The sequence below is a fragment of the Copidosoma floridanum genome, unplaced genomic scaffold, assembly GCF_036245765.1.
Source record: "Copidosoma floridanum isolate Cflo_tuat_1 unplaced genomic scaffold, Cflo_Japanese_pri ptg000001l, whole genome shotgun sequence".
NCBI classification, from domain to species: Eukaryota; Metazoa; Arthropoda; class Insecta; order Hymenoptera; family Encyrtidae; genus Copidosoma; species Copidosoma floridanum.
In genome coordinates, this window is record NW_028321878.1 from 10764425 (window position 1) to 10785970 (window position 21546).

The 21546-nt window shown below is 46.2% G+C and overlaps 1 protein-coding gene across 1 annotated transcript in view; it reads left to right on the forward strand.

The window, feature by feature from the left end:
* N (neurogenic locus Notch protein) overlaps positions 1 to 21546 on the forward strand; it is a 113283-nt gene that overhangs the window by 29912 nt on the left and 61825 nt on the right. Inside the window, exons 3-4 of the mRNA XM_089588438.1 lie at positions 16847 to 17203; positions 18937 to 19092. Of these exons, the coding sequence (XP_089444564.1) occupies positions 16847 to 17203; positions 18937 to 19092 (513 nt within the window). The remainder of the gene's footprint in view (positions 1 to 16846; positions 17204 to 18936; positions 19093 to 21546) is intronic.

Consider the following 21546-nt stretch of genomic DNA (forward strand, 5'->3'; position numbering starts at 1 on the left):
TGGATATGTGTATACATGGTACACCAGAAAACGAGAAAGGGGGGGGGGATGGTTTGTTTTACGAAAAACATACATCGCAGCTACCGATGATATAAATTTCGCGAGGCTGCTACCCTGCCACGACTGCCAATTGGTCGGCTAACGCGCTGTTGGGGGATTTTTTTTTTTTCTTTTCCACCATCCAGCGATATACGTGTATACGGTTTGGCCGATACTTGATTTATTTCGCGGTGTTGGAATCCAACTTGTGGAATCCTCAGTAACGATGCTGTGATAAAGTTACAAAATATTGTTGCTTTTACGCGGTTTTCGAATAAGAGATTGAGGCTAGCAAGGAGCCGAATATCCTTTGGACTGAATTTAATACTATAATTGGGAACCTCATTATGCATGAATCATTTGAATCCCCTTTGCGAAGTAAAGATTGTTCACTCAGAATCCTTCGGATGGACCTGACATCCTGTAGGTGTTGTATGAAAATCTCATGGAATGTCGAATTAGAATTCAGTTGGGTGTCGGAGGTTCCTCGTTTCAGCTGCGTGTGTTACGCAACGGTGTATAAGTATACGTACGTCAAATGAGGCTGCTGTGTAGGTCAAGACCATCAATCTCCACGAAAGTATGAAGAACCGAATCGTATGCTTTTTTTTTTTTTTTTTCCTTCTCATTAGAAATCCTTAAAATTTTCTCAGAGCAATACAATACACTCGAAGGACGTGATGCACCAGCCTTCGAGTTCCTTATCCGCGCTATGCGCTACTCCTCACCGATTTTCCAACAACCTCGCGAGCGCGCGCATTCGTCCGGAATAACAATGCACAATAACAATGTCAAGAGCCCATAATTGCAAAAATTAACACAACTCACGAGTAGGTGCACAAAGGGAGGAGGAGGAACCGGCTAAAAGTATACGTGCATGTGTATACACATATACGTATATGAACGCGCTCGCAAGGATGAGAAGGAGAGAATACATCTCTTCCCGCTCAAAGCCTCGGATTGTTCCCTCTTCTCTCGCGAGTGCATAACACACATACACACAAGGGCCTCTTTATCGCGGTTCGCTTGCCCCATAAGTCCTCTCAACGTCTCGTAGGTATATATACCCACACAAGCGCTTACACGTTGTATGGTATACGAGATAAAGGCAGCGGCGCTAGGATGATCGACGCCGTAAATAAAGTAACGCACACGGAATAGCGCGCGAGCGTATGTATGTAAATCACTGGCCCACGCCCACTTGTATTCACCCCCACGGACCCTCATGCGTTTTTTTTCTTTTTCTCCCATATCCCCCCCCCCCTCCTTGCTTCTCGCGTGCACGTATGTATGTACGTTGCCGAACACAGTGTCGCCTTTATCCCAAGCGAGTAAGAGAAGAGATATTATATACCCTCGCGATGAGCCGGAAAGCTTGGACCGGGACTGTATATGCGTGTGGGAGGGCACAGGATCCCGCGGAGCGTTTAGAGACGTACCATTAGAGCGCGTTTTACAAAATCACCCATCTCGACCCTTGGCTTCCTTCTTCTTTCAAAAGCCCTGCTTCGTGTACAGACGATACGAAGGAAAAAAAAAAAAAAAAAACACACGTTGCTCGATACGCAATGGTAGAAACTCGCCGTATATAGGTAATTAAACGCCGCGTTCTTGTGATTCAAGCCGAGGAATCTGGCCTGCAGCTCTTTCTTTTCGCGCCTTTCACTTGTATCCTTGACTAATGTTTATAGCCCCCTCCTTCGTGTACCTTTGGCCGTCGAATTTCAACCGCGTAAAAATCTAATGCCGCACGCGGTTTTTGCCCGTCGGGATGTATGAACGTACGTGTGGGTGCGTGTCTCTCGGTTTTTTATACTTTTTCTTCCCTGATGCAAGAGTATTTATACGTATAGGCTGGATCCACGATATCCGTCGAGGGAGAGTCGATAACTCAGGGTTTTTTTTTTTTTTCATTTTTTCGTCATCTTCAAACTCGAAATCAGGACGAGAGGAAATACGCGCCATTCGAGGGCCGAAGAACGATCGGCTCTCGTAAATCAAAATCCGCAGCGAGAACCGCCTCGGAGCCCATTGTTGCTGTAAGCTCCTCGAAAGCCGAGTTTCGCACGTAATTATTAGCTTGTGTGCGGTTGTGTGTGTGTATTTTTTTTGTCTCCGACCGAGTGTTGCAAACATCGAGACAGAGACGTTGTTGGGTATTGGGGTACACGCGTCGGGAAAACATTTCAAGCCCCAAAAGACTTTTGAATCGAGCAACATTGTCTTTCTGGAAACAATTTTCGGAAAACGTAGCGAGAATCCGACAAAAAACAAGACACGCCGTCACGAGAAATATAAAATACACCCGAACCAAAAGGATCGAGAGACTGTTGTTGGTATAAATGTGGTGTCGAAGCGCGTGAAGACGAAGGCATCGAAAAAGGGGACAAAAATCGATAATACGCGCCCGGAGATCGTTCGCTCGATCTCACACACATGTATTTATGTATATCCCTGCACACACGCGCGTGTTTCTCGTTGGACCTGCCAAACGGGGAGAGTATGTACGGACAGGAAAGAGAAAAAAAAAGACGACGAGGAAGGGTGTGTATGTATATATGTATATTGTACGAGATATAGGAGGAGGATTACAAGAGGCCCAGCCCGTATGCCGTGCGTCCGAATCGTAAATAAGGACGCGATTGTCCTTTTAAGCGGCCCCTCGGAGAGCCCTTGGGTACACACACACACACACACACACTGGCGAAAAAGGGAGAAGTAGGAGGAAGGCCCCACACTGATTGCCCGTAAAAAATGGTAGGGCCATTGTTCGGGCCGCAAGTGTGTGCGTGTTTATATACACTGCTCGGCCCGCGTTGGAATATTCCTCCTCCTTCTCTTCTTCTTGGCTTTCTCCCGCGCAAGTATGTATATATGTATCGTGTGTATATATACATATTGTACATGATACAAGCCCACGAGATCTGTGTGCACGTAAAATAAGGGGGTTGGGGGAAAGCCGTTATGGGACTGGACTCACCGGATTTCACGTGAATCGCGTTCATAATCGCGCGAGTGTCGGCTTTTTTGTCTAGTCACTCGTTACAGTGTTATGCATTACGTGGATATACGTGTGTGTGTGTGTGTGTGTATGTCCGTAAGTGGGCTCCGTTAGAGTTGACGAGGGAATCACTCCGATTAGGGGGACGAATAATAACCAATTTGTTCGAGTATGGATTAACCCGTGACGTTTGCTAATTGTTAGCTCATCATCGTAACTTTGGCTTTTACCGATTACCATTTCATCCATCTTTACAGGTATATGGTCAAGAATGTGCACAGTAGCAAACGAAATTCCAGCCAACTCGCAGCGTTCTAGTGTACATATTATGTATAGATATTCGCAACTGCGCGCTCCGCGATCCCGTAACTCGCGTTATGATCCAGAATACCTCCAGTTTGGCTTGCGGATCGAAAAATTCGCTACCGAAGGTACAGTTTACGGTAATCTGCGCGTCGTAAAATAGCGAAAAGTATACATCCACGGGTGTACACGTCGAACGAGCGAGCGCCAACAGAGAGAAAGGGCTGAGCGCGCGCGCGAACGAGAGAAAGAAGGGAGAAAAAGATGATGATGTGTATATGTGGGTACACACGAAGGAAGCTTTTGAGCGCGAGAGGGGAATTTCTGAATAGCAAGGCGTCCAATGGCAGAAAACGGGGAGAGAGAGGAGGAAGAAGGAGAGAGGCAAAACCTAGGAGAGAAGGGATCCGGCGTGCCTTTACGATGGCCGGCATGCGAAACAACCTGTTGATTGTCTTATATACCTGTTGCCTCCTCGAGCAGTCAGCCTTTTTTATTTCTGTATACCTCTACGCGCAATCTTCGCGTGCTTCAATCTCCACCTCCTCCTCCTCCTCCTCCCGATGTTCTTCTTTTTTACACCACTTCTCTGGAGCATATCCCGAGTTTCTCGTGCCATTATGCTCCTCTTGTTTCTATGCCCCTCGAGGGACCAGAAAATGCGTTTAATTACGATTGTTTTACTCTCGCGCGACAAAAAACACCCCAGAAAGCCCCGATCGTCCCTCGTCTCCTGCATTCAAATGAACTGGAGCAGATTGATTTCCATTAGCAGTGTTCGGATACCACCTACTCTCCGACTAAAGTTCTCGGAAAAAATTCCCCAATCGATTATGATCCGAGGAGGAACGCTGAGACTAGTTGGGTAATTTATGCGACGTCTCTTTTTTTTGCAAGTCTTCAACTCTTGGCGACTCCTCCACGTACTGGAACTGGCGACTCTTGAGAGAGCAGAGGAGAGGAGGAAAATTTATTTCGGACTGCGACACCGAGGGGGGGAGGGAGTGATAAATTGCTTTGTTTCGCAGCTATTAGAGATACATATGAGTTGAAAAAGAAAGAGAACGAAGGCTCGAGGCTCCTCCTCTTGTTTTACATCGTCCCACAATGCAGGAGGAGACAATCACCAGTTTTAATCGAGTCCAGATCTCCATCGGGAGCCAATCGTGTGCATATTGTCCTTGGTCTAAACTTTAGCCAAAAACACTGTGGACCATTGGTTATTAGTCGTCGAGAACAACTTGTCCTTGTCTAAATCCAGCAAACAAGTGAATCGCACCTAATGTTACGCGTTGGATGCGAAAGTTAGCTCTCACGACACTACTTTTCCGCGCAGAGCGCGATGTCCTTATACCTCGCAAGACACTCCTGTCAAGCAGAGAAAGAGCGATGCATATCCTTTTGGAAGCGTCTCAAGAGGGATCTCTCTTCTCGTCTCACTTAGAAGACCATAACGCTCTTCCATTGGAGCACCACAGAGTAGAAAAAAATACACGCTCAAAACACATAACCCATTCAAGTTGTGCTTATCACGGAAAGAGGAGGCTCTATGATATGAGGCTGTAGTAGTTATCTTCGCCCGTGTGCTATGCGATAAGTTGGTGTGTAGGTGCGAGAGAGAGAGAGAGTCCTTTTAAGGACTCTTGGCGAGCTTGAAACACAAGTTGCAAAAAAAAAGGAGAAACAAACTCGTTTTGGAGAAAAGTAGAAGACCAATGTCGGCAAAAAGCATCGGCACCAGGAACATACAGAAGAAAGAGAAAAAGAGAGATCTGATTAATCCGTGACTACACACATGCTCATTCGAATGCGAAGAGAGGAGATGGTATAGAAGAATGCCCTATTGCCCGTGGCTCGATGATGCTGAGGGAGGAGGAGGAGGAAGAACCCAGCGTTTCCCTAAATTTACCTCCCATGTGCTGCCCTTCTTTCTTCCTTCTCCTTCATCCTCGGCTTCTTCTGCGCTCGAGCTCGCGTGTTTCAATCTCGTTCGACTGCTTTTCCCTCCTCTCTTCCTGCCCCCTCGGACCACTCCCAATCCCGAGGATAGCCGTCTGTCCATCCATCCATCCATCCATCCGAGTTGGCCTGTCCAACCAGCGAACCCCTCTCCTTTTTTCTCCCCCTTTCCTTACCTCCTCCCCGGCATGAGTTCTTTGTATACGCTTTCTCTGTATCCTCACGGTTCACCCCTCGCATCACTCGCTGGGTTTAGACGGATAACTTTCCATCCTCCACACAGTAAACTTCAAAGGACTTATCAATCCGCACACCAAAGGTTGCACCAACACGTGGCTGTTATCTCTAGCGATAAGGACATCACTTTGCGATACTTATACGATCAATTACGCCCATCGAAAGATCAACACCGATAACTTACAGCATGGATCTGTTTCATGCGTGCATCTCAGTGCCGACAGTTGGTCGAACAGCTTCTCCCCAATCGCACATGCGAGCAACCACTTGATGCTAATGCGCAACAGGTTGCTTCTTCTTCTTTTTCCGTGTGTGTATATATATATATAGCTTCTACGGCATCCTAAATCCGAAACCCCGGCAATAATTGCAGCCGCGTCCTTGCGCCCGTCAGGCAAATAATTTTTTCCCTCCTCCTTCGCTCTACGTGCGCGCACCCCCATGGCGTGCTTGGTCGTCGTCGTTGGCCGCGCAGCAGCGCTCATAGCCAGTGGTTTTTTGGAGAAGTTGGGGGAGAAGGAGAGAGAGAGAGAAAGATGGGCCCAAGCGTAAGGGGAACCAGCGCGGGCCCAAGGCACCTCGCTCTCTGTCTCCTTCTCGGCCCAGGGGCTCTCAACTTATCTCTTCTCCCGCGTGTACCACTCACTCCGTTTTCGATTTCGAAAGAGAATTACGAGGATCTTCTCAACTCGGTACCGACTCTATCAAATACCCGAATCATTCGGGGTCTCAATAATCACGACGACAATCACACCGATAGGTGCAGCTGAAATCCTCATATGGTACGTCTCTTGGTCTACTTGCATATATCCTTGGAATAACTGCAAATACATGTGGTAAGCACGTACACCGTACGACGGGCGTTTTCTATACATTGTACCTAATAGTGGATTCGTCATTGCGATATCGAGCGTGAATGAACGGGAGGTACTTATCCACACACACACGTGCACATGTATCCACAGTCACTCTCTCTCGATGCTGTTACAGCCGGGCTGATCGATCTTGAATCGTGAAAGTAGGAAGCCCTCGTTACACCGGGGCAGTCCCTCTCTCTCTCTGCTCCCACCTTTTTGGAGTCCTCTCGTGCCTCTCTCTGTGTACATTTATTACCTATGTAGGTGTACACGTGTACGTGTAAGTGTGTGTCAGTCGCCCCGAGAGCCTCGGTGAGGTGGGGAACGGCAAAAATGAGACACACAAAAGAATAAGAACCGACGACGAGAAAGTACACCTAGAGGAGAGATCTAGGTATATACCTGGCCCGCACGGCTCGCTCCGGCTTTTGCTATCCATATGTGCTTGTGTATATACATCATGCATCTGTATACACTTTCAGCGCGGGTATGTGCACACATGAGCTTTTCACTTCGAGCTCCTCCTACTCCCCCTCCGATGATGATAATGATAATTTCGGGCTTTGGTTCATTTCGTGTCACCATCATTGGGATGGTATTAGATCTCCCAAAAGTCCCAGAAATCTTTAATGAAAAGTGCCTTTGACCACCAGTGTTGATCTGCCCGAATGAGGAAACAAAGTGAAAATGGAATAATTATGGAAGTGGAAGAATATGATAAAATGGAGAAGTCGAGCGAAAAGAACATGCAGATCCAAAGAAAGAGCATCGGGCTTCTCGTACAGTATAATAATCAAGTAGCATATAGAAAACAACGCGGCAGTCGTCGCGTGTATGTGTATACATTATACATGATACAGCCGCAGCTATAAGTATATAGAAGTAAAGGGGCCTTTTAATGGGTGGGAGGAGCCGCTGGTTGGGCGCCACTGTCGACGGAGCGGGCGACGTATTCCGCGGCATGAGAATTTTCCCACAGTCCCTCTAGCATCGGGCGAACAGGCCGCGCGCTGCACAGCAGCACACCGGGACTCGGGACGCACACACCCGCTCTCTCTTTCTTCTCTCTCGGTCGGGCGCGCGCGGCGTTGCCACACCTTCGGAGCAGTCTGCGAAAGCAGAGGAGGGAGAAAAAGTTGGGGCCGTATGGCTGCCAGAGCGCGGTGGGCCGTTGTTTACCCGAGGAGTCTGCGAGAAAAGGAGATCGCACGTGCCCCGATGCCGATGACGCTGCGCCTGAGGAAGAGCAGAGGACTCTCTATATCTTTTTATCCTGCACATAAGATGACCGACTCACATCTCTCGCCCGTGCGGGAGGTATAGATGATGTAGGAGAATCGAAGAAAATTTTCGAAAGTATGGCATTTTAATGGGAAGGGGGTTAATTGGATGAGCTACTGCTGGCTTGGATATACCGCTAGGGAGTCGGTGATTAATTTCTATCGAGGAATCGGGGATGAAAGCAATTTCATGAGGCACCTGGCAACCCTATGTGCCGGTATTTTACATTTATTGGAGGATACAGTCGCAGAGGGCACCTACACACGGATTTTTCAAGTATAAGATCGGCAACAGCTGGCCATGTACACAACTATAACAAAACTCGGGAATGTCCGAAAACCACCTAGTCGGGGTTTCAAAGTGTAGTTTCGTTTTTCTTTTTTTTTTTTCTCACGGCAAAATCACGCAAGCTCGAGTCAAAGTCCAAAATTGATAATGCATAACTTTGGCCCTCTGATTACCGTCATTTTGGCAAAAGAGCACATAATATGTATCATGTAGGTATCTCCGTTACCGGAGTAACAGAAGACGGAAGAGAGAGAGAGAGAGAGAGAAAACGGGGCGGAAGGAACCATAGCGCAACAAGCCACAAGCGGGACGAGGAAGTGCCCGCGAAGAAGCCCCTCCTTTCGGCCGCAGCTTGGCAATCGTAGAGCCATGTGAACGAAAATCGGCACACAACCCCTACAGGCATCCACCGCAGCGTGTTGTATATAGTCTCCTTAATGAAGACATTGAAGGGGTTGACCACCTTGATGCCGAGGAGAGAGAGTTTGTGGATAAGCTCACGGGTGGCCGTTGCTCTTCGAGGTTCGGATGTAACTTTTTTTTCCCTCTCTCTGTTTTCAGAGACGGGCGGAAAAGCAAATCTTCCTTTTGATCGGTGACGAAGCACCTTTTCGAAAGGAGCTTGTTTAACTTGGACCATCGTATGCTATCAAGCGTCAAGTGGCTGCTCCCTGTAACTCTCTGCGCTCGAATGTGTGGCAGTTTCAATTGTTGGGTCGAAAATATAGGGTACACACTTTAGGTTCTTTTCGAGATAAAAGCGAGCTGCCAATGAGTAATAATCATATCTCACGAGGGACGCACTTTATCGTTGCTTACGAGGGGACTCATCTACCAAAAGTGCATTAGTACCTCGAGGCTGAATATATCTAGAGGATGAAACGAGGCGATAGTGCACACGGGACGAGCGACTCGATGAGAACGGGGGAGGGGGGGAGAAGGAAATTACTCGGGCCCGAAAGATCTGGATGAAATATTTAGATGGGGTCCATGAGTCCCCGCTCTCTTTCTGATCAGTTCCTCAAAAGACGCAGAGATAATGCACTCCCTCGAAAACTACACATCTTCCTTCCCAACCAAGATACGCTGCGACTGATTTACTGATACACAACTCCAGCACTTGTACGCGCTCATTTAACTTTATATATTTAACCATCGCTGGATTAGTTAAATATCGGGTCGTCGTAAATCCTTCGAAGATAAAATATCTATATATGTGTGTGCGCTTCGGACGAAACGAATAAAATATGCGCGTGTACGCTCCAAGTCTTTATACAGACGCTTGCGCGCTCGTGTACCCTCGTTAGAGGTAAAAAAAAAAAAAAAAAAAAAAAAAAAACGAGGGAGGGTGTTACACACCCCTCGGTTAACGCGCATGAATAATCATCGGCTACACCATCACCGTGTGTATGCATGTAGCTGCTGTGGACAAATCGTAATTACCCGAAGAAAGAAGAGGGACTCGGAGGGGAAGAAAATAGAGGAGAGGCGCATGCACCCACGCACCCAAGAACACACACACACACACACACACTTGTTTATAAGAATCCCAATGGTTAGCTCCGATCTCAGGACTAGTCCACCCACACGCACGTATAGGGCATGCCATTACATAGGCCTGCTCCTCCTTCGACAAACCCACCTTGTTCATCTCTTAACCCATTCCGTAGCTATTTCCCACATTATTCTCTCTTTTTCGAGCTTTTCCTCTGTAACTTTGCACCCATGCTTTTGCACTAAGTATATCACCGACGCAACTCAGCTAGACGACGAGATCGATCGTTTTGCCCTGTATGGATATGGAGAGCTGTTTTACGTGAATGTAGTTTCAGGGAGCGTAACATCGCGTACATGGTACTTTAAACGAGGTAGAAAAAAAAAAAAGTCACGGGCGTCAAATACTTTGTAAACGAGCATACGTATGCGTATTACAGAGGCGAATGAAAAAAGATGAAGTCCGAAGCAATAAAACGAAAAAAAAAAAAAAAAAAAAAAGGAGCGATCTACGGGTACTTTGTAGGTGTGTATACATACAAATCAAACTCGGTGTAGCCATCGCGATGCGCGGAGCGTGCGCATCGAGCCGTGACGCTTCGTACGCGTGGGTGGAAAATGCAATAAGCAAAGTCTTCCCAAGAAGGAACATGCGTGCATGCCAGCAGAAGAGGGAAAGAAAAGCACATGTGTGGGAAAGACGTATGGGACAAGTGTATGTGATGTGCAGCAGTGCGCGCTTACTTTGTCATCTATTTTCTTCTATTTTCATCCTTTTTTCATTTGGTTGATGTTTAGATATTTTACCTAAAATCTCGTGTCTTTTAATTACAGTTGCTAATTTCTTTTTTTTTTTTTTTTTGTGAAATCAGCTCGTGAAGCATAACTATACGTACGTACACTTGTACTGGAAAGCCGAAAAAATTTGGCGCCTTCTCCTTTGCGCTGCTGATGCGTACGTGTCTTATTCTCCGATGCTCCCCTCTTCCTGTCTCCCAAGACGAAAGCCAGTCCTGTGTTGACGTCTCTCGCAGACTCGCATGAATAACATGGCTCGCCTATACATACATACAAACGTATTCTACACCAGAGACTTTTGGCACCTTTTACACCATTATTCTTTGCTATACGAAGGTCTCGGTAAAATCCATTGTAAGTATACGTGGGAAACGGACACGTCGTCACCGTCGTGCTCTTATTTTCGACTATAGCCGATGCTGCAATTATTGCCTGCGGTTGAGCTGGACTTACGGAAATGACCGCATTTTTCACTGTAATTTGATCGCGTGTCTTCTTTGTGAAAAAAAAAAAAAAAGTTTTTTCATAAAACAATGTGATGATAACAAAACAATGCATAGAAGAGGCGAAGTAGATTCAAAGAGGTGCCAGTGAACGTGAGGATCGATCGATTAATACACCGCCGCGGTGATGATGCTAACTTTTCGGTTAAGTCATCGATCTTAATTAACCCTCTCGTCTCATCTCTCGTGGCGCAGCTAATTATCCCCCGTGGCAAAAATTCCGTGGAGAACAAAGGCTCTTCACGTGCGCCCCTTTTTTCATCCACGTCATTCAAAGCTAATCGATTTTCCAGCACAGGGGGAGCAATGATAATAAGAACAACATGAAGGAGCCCTTGCAGGTAAAACACGGGGCACGCCGTTTTCCGCAAAAAAACGCGAATCCAATCGCTGGGCAAACAAGTACCGTATGTATATATATATATATATATGATACACGCGAGGCTTTGTTCACACCGCTGTTTCATCGTTCGTCCGCTGCATCGATAACATTAACAAACGCGGGCACGCTGATTCGTCGCGCTCGATTTCTCCCCGCTGCTGTGCAACTCTTTTTTGTTCGTGCTTAATTTTTTTTCCCTCCGATTTCTTACGCTTCGCTATTATGTGTTTTGGCGCGTCACCTCCGCTCCTTCGCGGTCGGTGGAAGTATACGCGCACTTGTTGCCGCGCACGTGATTTTTGTACTTATATTTTCTTCGATCAAAAAATCATATACGTTATGTTACAAACCAAAAATCATCCGAGCACGCCTACGCGCGTGACACACCTCGTCCCTTTTCTTTTTTCACACCTCTCCGTACAATAGACCGCGTGCACACACATGGATGTATACACCATATAGAAAAACACGCGCGCTACGGCGTGTAATGGGTTTTAAGGGCCCCCTTGGAAAAGGGGTATATCTATCCCACGCTCTGTGCGGATACACGTGCAGTTGTACGTCGTCGTCCAGGTGACGATGTGCCGTGATCTCTTTTTTTTTTTTTTTTTTTTTTTTTTTTTTTTTTTTTTTTTTTTTTTTCCCTTCCGCCTTCGCAAACCCCTACTGTTGCAGGTAACGCGAGAAGGGGGGCTGGGGAAGAAGTCTCGGCGCCTGGACATTCTTCGCAAGCGTCGCCTCGGAATTAATGCGGTCTTCCTATACTTCACCCCCACATGCCCCGCGATCGAGTGCGTTGACGTGGATTTTGCGGGATGCGAGTAGCCTCACTTCCTCTTCTACGTCAGTGTTGGCTTTTGGCTTTTGTTTTTTTGTTTTTTTTTTTTCACCGTAGGTAGATGCAGGGTACTTTATATCTCGTTTGTACTGTACAGCTGACGGTGTATATGGAGCTCCGTGTCCCGGTCTGATTGATCGGCCCGAGCGAGCGTGTGCATAAATCGTCCCTCCTCGACGGTAAAATTATCCATTACACCCGTGGGCTATATCCCTATGTAAGTACACAGAGGTGCAATAATACACCGCCTAAACCAGCACGATCTCATACTCCGAAACAGACCGCGGCGTCGAACAAAAAGAGCTCTTGGCTCGAAAAGTCGATTCTCACGTGCTTACCCACAAACGAATGTGTGTATCCGTACGAAGGAACGAAAAAAAAAGAAAAAAAAAAAAAAAAAAAAGAAAACTTTGCCTATCATAACTCGCACTCCCACAACCTCCCTTCCATTTTCTCGGCACCCTCTCGGAAATATGTACAGTTAGCTCACAGGATGCTTATATATGTGTACATACACACATACCAACATATTATATTATACCCTCGTGCGGCACTAAATCACGCCTGAATCAGCATACAAGCGCACCGGGGCCCATAACTCGATACGCGCACACAAAAGCCTCGTAATAACCTCTTCGCGCCCGCGCGCATATAATCGTTATCGAGCCTAATGATTTTGTATTACGTATACATGTGCATACATGCAGGCGTGTGCATGCACATGCACGATGCGAGAAGGCACGTTTCCACCACCTCCTCTTGACTCTATGCAGCAAAGTCCAATATGTATGCACAAAGACAAAAAAGCTGTGTGGGATTACGGGTACTTGGTACATCGATTCACCAGTCATTCATTTCTTGCACCTTGTGCCCATATACTTATACGTGTGCCGGACGAGACTCGAACAATCGTGCGGACTTTGTTTGCCCGTTTATGAATTTCTTCATTTTCATATACGTACAGATCGTGTGTGTATATCATATTATATGCTCTTCGTTCTCTGATGGCTCTCTGTTCCTTTCCACGGTGTGTTCTCTCTCTCTTCCGAGCCGTAATAAAGTTAGGCTCGACTGAGCTATGCGGATCGAGAAAAAGATCGCGTGAGAAGCTTGGATGCGCCTATTGACGGACATGTCGATTATTTGCACCGTAGCCGCCACCCGTAACGTCTACTTCATCACACAAAATCGCACATACTCAGCCAAGGGATCGACCGTCTATTGCCAACTCTTTTTTCCTCATATTTCAATAGATGTAACGTGTATTATACGAGCTCACGCGCGATGAAAGAGAGCAGAGTACTCCTCGCGGGTAAAACCCCAGGCCCAAGTTTGGAGCGTCCACTGCGAGCTGTCCGAGGCGGTTTAATAGATGCGGCGAGCAGGAAGTCCGACATTGGCTTAAATACGGAAGTACCCTCTCGATTCTCGGGCTCCTTATTCTGTCTATATATATAAACTTTGTACATACGAAATGGGCTCTCGAGAGGGTATCGAGAAGGGGGAGCACCGAGCGCAAACACTCTCGTCGTCGTATATCGTGTCCGGAATCCGTGCTATTCGCTTTTGCTTCGGAACGATAGGATTTTCGTTGTTGCCATTTGTTACCATTTTTCCTTGCTCCCTTTTTTTTTTCTCATTTGTTTGCCCCCTTGCCGTCGGAATTGGATTCCTAATAGTCGGTTCGCAGTGAACAAGGGCAAGGAAAACTATTTGCTTCGAGGACCATTGTGCCTTTGCGGTAACAGTCGAGCAAGGGACGTTGATTCAAATTAGGGACGAAAAATTGACAATCCGAGACACGCGATAGCGCCAATCGCGGTACAGGCTTTTATAATATACTCACGTGTACCTACCAGTTAATGAAAACAAAAAAAAAGTAGCGGGACAAGCGTTAATTAATCATATCTGTTCCTTCTCGTACAGACCGAGATAATAATTATGAGTATGTAATATAGAGGGGCAGGGGAGAAGGGATGAAGGACTATACTGCGCGAAAAGAAAAATCACGGGCTCTTATGATATTGTTTTCTCACACTCTTCGAAACGCATATGGAAGGAGAAAGAGAGATGGTGACAATTAGCGCAAGGCCACGAAGGGAGTGTGAATACGTACTTGTATATAATATACGGTCGGAAGCAGCCAGCGGAGCGCGAACGGAACGAGATTAACGGGGGGGCATGATTTTTCGTTTCCCACGTAGTGTATAGCTATTGTAGCCGATGGTGGTTGCTCTTATCGCGCCTGCCTGTGGTCGTTAAAGGGACGCTCGCGTTTCGAAATCGCCCGCACACGTATACAACAACCTAACTATATGTATACACATATATATATATATCCACGCGGCACCTCCTCTTATCGGTGGTATACGGAGCTCTTTGCGGTCACGCCGCTTCCTTTTAACGAACATTTGGTATCGCGAAACTTGCACGTGCTCCGTTTTACAGTCGCTTCGTGCGCTACTTCTACTGTCTATTGAAAAAAACGACGCTTTTGAACGCCGTGTGTTTTTGCATCGATGGTGATTTTTTACCGTACATACATGGTAATGACCGAGGGGCTTGAATTACGACAAGAACTTTCAGTATATGGTTGGCTCGAAAAATCAGTACAAACAACAGATTGGCTACGAGTCCTTTTGTCTTCACTATTCTTGTAAAGCTTGTGATCCTGTGATCTCGGAAATCTTCAGGAATTTTGCTCTTGACCGAATGTAAGGAAGTTTATACTTCGATAATTTAATCACCATAGAGACCCGTTGAAAAATAAAAAACAAAGGGAGCAAATTACGCTGTTATCGCTGTACTCTGGGACCACTTACCTACGAGCGTTCACGAACGAACTTGTCGCCGCGACCGAGATACACACCAGCAGCTGCTGATACACCGACCGCAATCGTCATCCTCGTCCCTCCCTCTTGAATTGTCATTGCTCTACTTCTCGAGTCTGCTCTTTATCTCTGCGGTTTCCTCCTCCGGCTTCTTTTTTTTTTAATTTTAACGTCCCACCGTGTTTTTTCTCACACCCAGTGCTCAACGGAAAAACCCATACCGGACTCGGCGAGGCCGACCGATCCAACGACCCTTGCCATCTCAAATATTTGATTTACCGAGGAAAAGAAGAAAATGCGATCGTCACGCGACACCGTTGGGTGCTACTGCACGGATTTAGAGGTGAAAAAAGTTGATTCGACGAAAAAAGATAATTTTATCTCGCGCGCGACCTGATGCCGGACATTCTATTGGGGAAACGAATCGACGGGCTTTCGCACACCGGCTACTGGAATCACAAGGAAGAACAAAAGCCTTCTTTTTTTACAGCAATGCGGGCGTGCATTGTATAATATATATAGGCAGTAATGCGCTGTTCCCACCATCTTCTAATCTGCGTTTTCTTCCTCGTTTACAATCGACGACGACGGCGACTGTTTGCAGTTTGTTTCCCCGTCGTTTTCGCGCGCCACGCTTGATTTCGCTACTGATTAAAGACGGATCGAAGCAATAGAGAAGGCGATCGATGGCCGGTGAAAAACAGCGCGAGAAAAACAGAGCACATTCATTGGAAATCGAACGAGAGCAGAACAGTCTTACCACTCGGATGGATGGTTGTTTTAGCTCATGCTGCATTTATTCAACAAAGTGCAAATAAAGAAGCAAAATGCAGCCGTGAAAAGTTTCCGCCCATCGACGCCCCGCTGAGGTGTACACGGAATCTAATGACTCGTGTCTCCTTTACAACCGATGTCCAACGCACGATGAGGCTCATCAGCTGCCCACCTGCGGTCCATGTCTCAAGAGTGACTTATGATTAATTGATTTTCGTGCAGTGCGTATATACGTAATAATGTGACATCACATGACATGTCCTTCAATCGATTATGACCCCCTTCGACTTACTGATAAGCTCCTCTTTTCAGACAACAGTATACACGAAAGCACCATCCCTATCTTTTAAAGCCGTTTCAACTCCTCTGAACCAATAACCTCGTGGTTCACAATCTTCGTTGTCGTAGCGCAATCGTTACTTCAATCACGTGGTCATATATTTCCAATCGGCATACTTGTCGGAGCACCAAAACCCGTCCACCGAACGAGCCTCGATCGTCGTCTCAATAAACGTCAGCGATCGGGCGATCCTTTGTATATGCAATCGGTACCATTTTTCTCAACAAACAAGTACCCGCTCCTGCGAAGGGATCCATCGGATTCTCCTCCTTCCCTCTTGAGGAACTGTAGTTGTGGCTTTTCAGCCTCGTTAGCGCCCTAACGTGCGCGACGTGGATTCATTGAATAATGGCTTTATTACCAATTACCAATGGTACTCCATGTATATGTATACACAACAGATAATCCTGTGTCGTTCTTCTTCTTCTTACGATCTGTCCATTACGTGCCATTAACTTGAGGTTTATCTCTATCATTATTTCTTTACTTGTGCATATAAGAGTTAGGTTTGTATGCTGTAAGTACTTCATGTATATACGGGAGGGACCATTAAATTTGGATGGGTTTTTTTTTTTTTGTTCACTCGTAGTATTTATTTTGCGTTAAATCAATTTGCAGATGATCGATTACCAAATCGAATCGCTCAATTAATCGGGTCTTGGCTAGCAAGAGCAACCACTGCGTTCAAATGAATGTATATACCAACCATTTTTTTTTTTTTTTTTTTTCATTTCATAATGGAAATATCACCTGGAACGATCATGCACTTGAAACCAGCTGAGCACTGTACTCAGCACTGTATACATGATGCCTCGTAATTTACCAATACCAACAACAACAACAACAACACTTATATGTACATATACGTAAAGTTAATGCACGATGTGATGATGATGATAAAACGCATGGTATGATTTGCAGGCTTTCAAGGTGATGTCTGCGAGACCAACATAAACGACTGCGTGGGCAACCTCTGTCAGAACGGGGCGACGTGCATCGACCGGGTGAACGAGTACTCGTGCCTGTGCCCGCCAGCCTTCACGGGTCCCCAGTGCGAGCACGATGTCGACGAGTGCTCGGTCAGGCCGTCCCTGTGCCACAACGGGGCCACCTGCACCAACAGCCACGGCAGCTACTCGTGCATATGCGTCAACGGATGGACCGGGCCCGACTGCAGCGTCAACATCGACGACTGCGCCAGCGCCGCCTGCTTCAACGGGGCCACCTGCATCGACAGGGTCGGCAGCTTCTACTGCCAGTGCACGCAGGGAAAAACCGGTGAGTCGACAATTTTTTTTTTTTTCCATTCATTCGTTCGTCCTAATCCAACGTTTGTCGGCGCAGCCGAAATTTCGATTCACCGATGAATCGAGACGCATACGCGACGGAGCGGCTTTTCTTTCATCTCCCTCGATCGCGCAATCGTTGAAAGGGTATGATAGTGCACGCCACGTGTGCTTATTATGCCTACACCACGCGACGCCTCGTGTATGAATGACCTTCGGGATGAACTTTCTCTCTCGTCGCCGCGCAAAGAGTCGGGAAAAAAAAGAAAAACGAGAAGTCCACCGGTTCTAGCAAGGTCGAGATGGTGTTTCCCATTGTATATAAAACGCAGTCGCCAATCGACTCGGTTAACGACAAAGTGCGTCGCGGCCGCGGAAGCTTTTCCCTTATTACGGCAAATCAGATATTGCGAGACGTGCGGGAGCTCGTTATTAATCATGTCCAGCCAACTGGCTTCTTTTGAGCTGTTTGGTTACAAAATCACACGGGCTGGTGGACGAAAAGAGTCGTGAAAAAACGCGCACAAGCCAGCACTACAATCGAAGATTCGAGGAGCGCGATACGGGCGTTGTATGAAACATCCGTGCATGCCTGTATATACTCCGATGAGCGAGAGCCGCTACTGTTGCAGATTACGTTGGATTTATCGTCCGCGGTTGGGATTAATTGATTCGATGTTGTTGCGGCGCGACGGCTACACGTGTATAACGGAGGCTCGTGAGCGATGCGATTAATTGGGATGTCGATTGTTCGCCGTGATATCGTTTTCAAAGCTCCCCCGGTGAATCGTCCGGCCATGGATTGTGTACATACGTTGCGTTTGTCGGTGGAACGAAATTTTCCGTCACCCAGAAAGCCGTGCGCTGTGCATCGCGTTGAAGAATTCACGCAACAGATGCAGCCGAGTGTGTTTTTTTTCTTTTTCTAAGGGCTTCTCGTTATCTTGCCAAGCGTACCATAAGATGTGCTAGTAAATTTCAATACGCTCGTTGTGCGTAATTTATAAAAATGTATGAAAAACAAAAGGAAGATTTTTAACTTTTCAATCGATTACTGTATGGATGCCCCGGAAGCTTTGATCAAGAGTACTTTGAGACTATGTGGTACAGAGCTTTACCGTGTCGACCGAAGATAGCGAGGACGTACGCGTACGGAAACAGAGTGGCACGCGGTTACGAAAATTTAAAAAATTGAGGGAAAATTTCAGCACCGATCCCAAGAGAGAGAGAGAGAGAGAGAGAGCACGGGCGGGCGTTCGCACGTTTGTGGAGTACGAAATTCCTTGGCAGAGCACGTAACAAAAGAGGGGCTTGCGGGCGAGACAACGAGAGAGAGCATCAGCTCATTGCTCTCTCCCTGTGATCATTAGAGGGGAGTAGGAGAGATGTGTAGAGTAATTGCAGCCGCGCGAGAGATCGAGTGACGAGTCCCACTTTCGTTTTTCGCGTTGGGTAAATTGCTGAAATTGCCGCCACTGCTGCTGATCGCCTCGGGTCTCTTCATTTTACTTTTTTTTTCTTCCCCTTCCCGAGAAAACCTCGTGCTGGCTTGAAATCGCGAAAAGCAGCTTTTTGTGTTTTCCTCCTCGGCTCTAATCGATCTTTATTGACATTGGTTGTCTTTTTTTCCGCACAACTTTGTCTTTTTATCAGGCTTTCATTTCATTCGGAGGACGAGGATTACCTTTAAAACTAAAATCTCGATTTTTCGTCTGTTTGTTCAAGGTCTCCTGTGCCATCTGGACGACGCCTGTACATCCAACCCCTGCCACCAGGACGCAGTTTGTGAAACCAGTCCCATCAACGGCTCGTTCACGTGCTCGTGTACGAGTGGCTATCGCGGCATCGACTGCTCCGAGGATATCGACGAGTGCAAACAAGGTAAGTCGCTGTACACTTTTATACTCGTGTCTCTTTTGCATTTGATGGCCAATATGTTTTTTTTTTTTTACCTTAAATTTGAGCGTTTGACGTGAATATTCATATAGTATATGAAAGATGACTGCATTGTCAATGAAAATATACGCTGCTCAAGCTCGTCCATTTTGTTTTCATTTCCCCTGTGATTTAATTCAAAGAAAAAAAAGGTATCATTTTATTAATTTTTTTCTACGCCGAAATATTTCAAAGGTTGGTAGATCATCCACTGGTAATTGAGATTAATTTACCAATCAGTGGTAATTGGCTTAAATTTATTTTGAAAACTGTTTTTCGCTTCATTTTCAAAACTCAAGGTAAAGAAAAAAATCGTCGTTACATTTCTACCGATTTATTGGAAAATCGATCGTGGCTTCGTCTGTTATTACAAGGTATGGATAAAACAACTGCGGGTATCGATTATTCATTATTTCTTTTTATACCGTTAAAAAAACGATTGAAATTCACAAAAAATCAGTTAGCAGCGTTAGGTACGAATATTGAACAAAAAATTTAGGATACAAAAGACCTCACTGATTTTAACATTTTTTTATCAAAATCCAAATTTGTTTGATAGGGTAAAAAATTGAAAATTCGCGCTAGTCCGCGATCGATGGCAGTTCCGATGGTATATTTGTAATCCCTCTCTGCACGGATGATTTTCGATTCTCAGGAATAACCAGTTTCGCGACTGTAGTCGTTGGAACAGTATCGTTTGAGAAATGGTTGGGAACACTGCGAAAATTTATTTTCAAATGGCCAACGAGGGACGGAACGAGTATTTTGAGGGCTCCTCGCGGGTACAGGCCATCTGAATAAATGCATGAAACATGAGCAATGCGCCAATTTGGCTAACAAGAGATGTGGATGCTCGCCAAATCGCGGAGAGAATCGTGTGCGGGAAAAGACAGAAGATGCAAGACAGTAGGGCCTTGGTGACGCTGTACCGAAGCATCGAGTGAAATTTCAGCTCGTCACCGACTCGGGGGACGCGTATAATTATTTAGATCTACAGCAGGAAGATCAACAGTAGCAATATGGTCGAAGAAAAATCAACTTCGTGCAGTGCGCCTCGTGCTGTGCCTCTTGGGCCTTAATTTCAGCAAGAAAACTCCTTACGCACGCTTTGTTTTTTTTAATGTATATTATTCACTGATGCACACTTCCTACTTTGTCGTTGAGACCTCGATACACAAATCCAAGTGCGGCATGCACTTATACGTGGGGGCAAAAAAAAAAAAAAAATTGCAAATTACACTTCAGCGATGGATCAACAAAAACAGATAGTGCTATTTGTACAGCGTAGTAATAATTACTTTTTAACGACTCTTGTTCCACCAGAAAACTGTATGGAAATTCCACTGCAACGACGTCCTTAATTAAATTATCGTTTTCGTCGGCGCTCACAGCCTTTGGCGAAACCCAAGCTGGCCCGACATTAACCTCGAAACGTCTCTTTCGCTCCAAGGGATGCATGTTCGTTGCATACTACAAGGTCGAATTGATGACTAGAGAGCCTTACGATGCAGTGACTCCGAGCGTGCATGGAGCACGCGTGGATATAATCGTATTATAATTGATCTCTGACTTTTTACATCAGTACAACATCATTTCAAAGCATCCGGAGAAAAAGAAAATTCCGAGCTTTTACGAAGTCCACTAAGATACCGTATTTTAAATACTTGTAAAAGTACGAGATAACGTGAATTTTTGGCCGTCGATTCGTGACTATAAATAAACAACGAGCTTTTCCACAAAATTCAAGCCTCTTTTTCAAAGGCCGCACAGCAGTACCGTTTACATGCTCGTGCACTTTCGGATTAAAACAAAGCATCCATACCAAAAGGGCCATAAACTACACACGTATCGAGGTATATTAGCGGACCCTATCTCCAGAGGCGACACAAAGGCGGAGATGCTTCCGATTATTAATGAAGTGTCTTTGTCTCTGGCCGGCTCGTTTAGCACATAGCTTCTCGTGCGCGAGGGCCCCACAGGTATACTTCTTCCCTCTCGAGCCAGCTCTATTCATTGTCGCAGCTACCACCACTAGTACACGTGCGTGCCGGTAGTTCTGCCCATTACGCCGGTGCTGGGAAATACATGGCGCGGGGCCGCAAAAATTTCCCCTTTGTTTACAGCCGGCTATTGTGTCCGGTAATGATTATTTCGCGCGGCCGTTTCTCGATAATGATTCCGCGACCGTCCCCCTCCGGGCTATTTCGGCCAATTGGACCTTTTCTCTCTCTCTCTCTCTCTCCCGCTTCATCTTTTCCTGTTACCGCGACCTTGATTATTTATCGTTCTATTTGCAAAGAATGGAAATATTATTGGTTCTGGAAATTCTTTGAGGGTCATTGCGTTGATAGCACCTGTGCACTTCATTGAGAGTCGGATGCTTCGTGTTGATAACACGCC